Source organism: Lissotriton vulgaris, unplaced genomic scaffold (genome assembly GCF_964263255.1).
Source record: "Lissotriton vulgaris unplaced genomic scaffold, aLisVul1.2 SCAFFOLD_895, whole genome shotgun sequence".
Taxonomy (NCBI): Eukaryota; Metazoa; Chordata; class Amphibia; order Caudata; family Salamandridae; genus Lissotriton; species Lissotriton vulgaris.
In genome coordinates this window covers 668,240-672,625 of record NW_028241945.1, presented here as the reverse complement: position 1 = coordinate 672,625, position 4,386 = coordinate 668,240, and the positions used below count along the sequence as shown (strand labels likewise).

Below are 4,386 nucleotides of genomic sequence, written 5' to 3'. Positions count from 1 at the left end.
TGGTATCAGCAGCTTCACCACCACAGGATAGCAGGCTGCAGCGACAGAGTGCTAGATTTACCAACACGGGGTCTTGCAGGCAGCCAGCATCAGCAACAGTAGCTTGCAGCTCACATTGCTTAAGGCAACGTTGGTAATATTTATACCTGACAGGTGCCGGGTTTGACGCAAGTTTGCTGGACATAAGATGTCAATTAAAGATGTCACTAGGAAGTGATAGTTATCAGTTGCTCATTAGAGTTCCATTACTAATCAAAACATAGCAAGCGGGGATTTCCAGGTTTGCTGAGTTTTTATCTTGTTGAAGAACTCGGAGTGTTATCTAGGAATATCCGATAGTGACTACTGCTCTGTCATTGCACTAATTGGTCGCAAAGGAAGTGGCAGAGGGAACTATGCTGGAATGTGGCTCTGTTCGTGTGAGGCCAGAGATGACTTTTCAGAAAATCGCACTTGAACGGTTATGCCAATATAGGGAATAAATGGATTTATAGCCGAATAGGGGCATAAGGTCACAGTATCGATCAGGAACCTAGATAAACACGCAACAGCTTTATTAACCTTTTTGCTTTCTAAAATGTGCTTGAAAATGCCCTATTTGCCCACTCTTTTTTCTAAAGTTTCTTGACTGTCGGGTTTGCTCGCTATGCTTGCTCGCCACAGGGCACTCATCGCGAACGTTTACGCCACACCACTTTCAAATGTCACCAGCCGCCACTGAATATTACCAAGATACGTTGTGTGGTGTCCAAAGTGTCAGGGAAGCTAATGGGGCTGCTGATGACATTGAAGAAACACCTTTGCTTCAAACTAACTCTGCTGGGTGAATATTAAGAAAACGTTTTTAATATTTAGCTGGCATCTGAGTGAACAGACACTCCTCCCTTGAATTAATCAGGCACATTGCTTACCTCTCTCCTAATTGCACTCCCCCTGTTAAACAGAAGCCCCATTACTTTGTCCCACTCGATTTACATACTGCAAGAATCCCAGAGCACTGTAGCCCCAAACAACACCTGTCACCTGAACGTGTCCCTCCTCCTGTGGTCCAGACACCACCTATCTCTCTGCACTCCTGTATGCTGCTGCCTGTCGACTGCTAATCTGTTGACAGGTCTGAAATGCTAAGCAAGTAAAGGGCCCTTAAAATAAGCTCACAATTAGAGCAAGGCCTTCATAAGGTATTATGTAAACAACACAAAATAAGCTTAGCCCTTAACCCTTTCCATACGGCCGCGATTCCCCTGGTGTGCTGTGAACAGCACGAACAGGGGCGGGCTGTGACGAACCCCAGCCATCATCAGCACACGAGCACCGTAGTGCATGACGGCTGGGGTTCGTCATCAGCATGGAAGGGGTTAAAAATAATCAATAAAGAAGATCATGGACATTACAAATCCAATTAATTTTTGTGAGTGTAGAAAACAATTATTCAGCATGCTTTGAAACTATACTCATTCTTCTCTGCAGACAGCCAAATGCTCCTTGACTGCAGCACAAAATATATATGTGCCATATCCTGAAGCACCTGAAACAGAGGTTTCAGCCCCACGTTTCTTATTTTATTGTTATGTGAACATAACTATTATTATTCAAAACCGATTTTACAGTTTTTTTCATCTGCAAACAACTTAGCTTAACTTAGCCACGTTCAGACTCCTCACCCACGCACACAAGGCTCCCCACAACCTGGGCCCCAAGTACCTCAACGACCGCATGACCTTCTACACGCCCACCCGCCAGCTACAATCGACAAACCACGCACTCGCCACCGTCCCACGCATCCGCAGAGCCACCGCCGGAGGAAGTTCCTTCCCCTACCTGGCAGCCAAGATTTGGAACTCCCTCCCCACCCACCTTTGGCGAACCCAAGACCATCTCTCCTTCAGGAAGCAGCTCAAGACCTGGCTGTTCAAGCAGTAACTTACCCCTCCCCAGCGCCTTGAGACCCTCCCAGGTGAGTAGCGCGCTTTACAAATGCCGTGATTGATTGATTGAATGATTGATTGCTTAAATAATGGACTTACCTTCGAACATACGTTTGTACATTTGTATATATTCTTACTTTCAAATGCTTTACACAGGCTGCATCCCCATTACAAGATGGCCATGGCACCACCATTGACTGGCGTCCCTTGGCTCTTCATGTCAAGCTAAATAAAGAGCTCTTTCATACTATTTATCCAGCTGCCAGTCAAGCAGTACATGAGTCCTACTACTTAGCCTGTAGCTGGATCAAAAATGTAGTTTGAGATATTTAGTCTGCCTCTGGAGATTATGTGCGACGTTGCTGCGTAATAGCAGAGGTTAAGTACTATTTGGCCGGCTGCCAGATAAATAGCCATTTCCCTAATATAACTATATGGTCTCACAACTCTGTTGTCGTTCCAGTACCTTCATACCATGGTTTCGAGGAGCTTTAGTTCTGCTTTATTGAGCTGTATCATTATTGTAAATGTAAATGTAAAATAGCTCTTCTATAGCGCATTCTATCACTCCAAGGAGCATCTTGGCACTTAATACCAACCCAGAATAGAAAAGGTGGTTAGCTGGAGCAATTCCACACATGTGGTTCCTCTGTTGTTTTAGTATTAGGGGTGTTGGTAGAGAGTAGTGCTTAGTGCTTGTGGCTGGTGGTCTCAACCAACTCCAGTATATGTCCTCTGTATAGATTGGCAGTGCTGAGATGAAAATTAAATATAATCAAATGAACAAGGCATACGTTGAAACGGACTTGAAACACTCTGGAAAGCATCAGATGAGCAACGAGATATGTAATATGCCTTTGAAATGAAGAAAGTATGGACATACATTTGTTATGTGCTGAAACCAATATGGCATGCTGACATTAAAATAACATGTACTAAAAAGAAGATAGAAAGTGTTTACATTGATATTACACTCTTTCAAAATAATGAAGCATTGATATTACTAAAAGACAAATTATTAACATTGTACTGGAAATTACTGTAGTGAAGTCTTATGGTCTTATCTCACTCAAAATTGAATTTTGGCACATCGAACATGAGGAGTTTGCATCACAAGAGCATGCAACACATGAAAATAGCGCCAGAAATGCTAAAGGTACATGGTATCAAATTCTGGAAACAAATCTTTGGTAATACATAGAATGTGTACCTGCAATACATGCCCTAGAAGATAAAAAATACAAAATCTGTGTTGTTGTTTTGTTAAATGTTATTTGGTGTTCTGCATCTTCCTCAGGATGTTTTTAAATTCTGTGTTTTTCAGGCTGTAAATAATGGGATTGCATAGTGGTGTTACAACAACATATGACAGAGCCAATAGTTTGTTGTGTTTTACTGAAACAGTTGATGATGGTCTCATGTTCGTAGAACAGATAACTCCATAGAATAATATAACCACAGTGAGGTGGGAGCCACAGGTGGAAAAGGCATTGCGTCTCCCCTCTGTAGACCGAATTTTCAGGATTGTTGAGATGATGTTGACGTAAGATGTGATAATTAAAGCAAAGGGTGCAACTGCAACTAGAGAACCCATGACGTAGTTTGCTGCCTCAATATCATGAGTGCTGCTACAAGAAAGCTTTATTACAGCTGGAAAATCACAGAAGAAGTGGTTGATTGTGTGAGACCCACAGAATGAGAGCCTAGTTAATATTACGATGTGTGGTATTGGGTCTATAAAACTAATTATCCAACATCCGGCAGCCAGCTTCATGCAAACTACATTATTCATGGTGGTCACATACCGTAAAGGATTGCAAATGGCCACATATCGATCATAAGCCATGACTGTTAGAAGGAACATTTCTGTAGACACCATGGAACTGAAAAAAAACATCTGTAGCAAGCATGCATTTACAGTAACATGTGTTCCTGCCAGAAAGAAGTGAGCCAGCATGTTTGGAAAAATCACTGTTGTGTAACAGATATCCAGAAAGGCTAGGTTTGTAAGAAAAAAGTACATGGGTGTGTGCAATTGTGTGTTGGAATAGACAATCACCATAATAAGAAGGTTCCCCACAAGTACTAAGAAGTAAATCAGCAAAAAGGCCAAAAAAAGTGGAACTAGAAGATGGGGAAAATCAAAAAAACCCACAATGATGAACTCAGCTGCTAAAGATTGATTTTCTTCTGCCATTGGTTGTGGAATTAAGTCTTCTGGTGCTGGTAGATCAAGAATATCTGAAATGGAAGAAAAAAAAATGTCAATATAGAACACCAGGGATATAGAGATGCGTCTCTCTTGCACAACGTAGGTCGGTACAAGGGCAACGTAACTACTAAGTTAGATTTATTCAGCCATGTAAGGCCATCATGCATGGTACTGAGTGACTTGATAAATCTAGAGTAACACAGTGCAGCGCAAATCACTGCGTTGCGTTACTGTGCCCCAGGGAGG

General features: G+C 42.2%; 1 protein-coding gene across 1 annotated transcript; it reads right to left on the bottom strand.

Annotated features, from left to right (window-relative positions):
• Positions 1–3,198: 3,198 nt before the first annotated feature.
• LOC147669129 (olfactory receptor 5V1-like) lies at positions 3,199–4,125 on the bottom strand. Its single transcript, XM_086948204.1, has one exon. The coding sequence runs from the start codon at positions 4,123–4,125 to the stop codon at positions 3,199–3,201; it is 927 nt and encodes a 308-aa protein (XP_086804330.1).
• Positions 4,126–4,386: the final 261 nt, after the last annotated feature.

Coding starts and splice junctions, on each gene's coding strand:
- LOC147669129 (XM_086948204.1), bottom strand. CDS start 4,125: ATGGCAGAAGAAAATCAATCTTTAGCAGCTGAGTTCATCATTGTGGGT.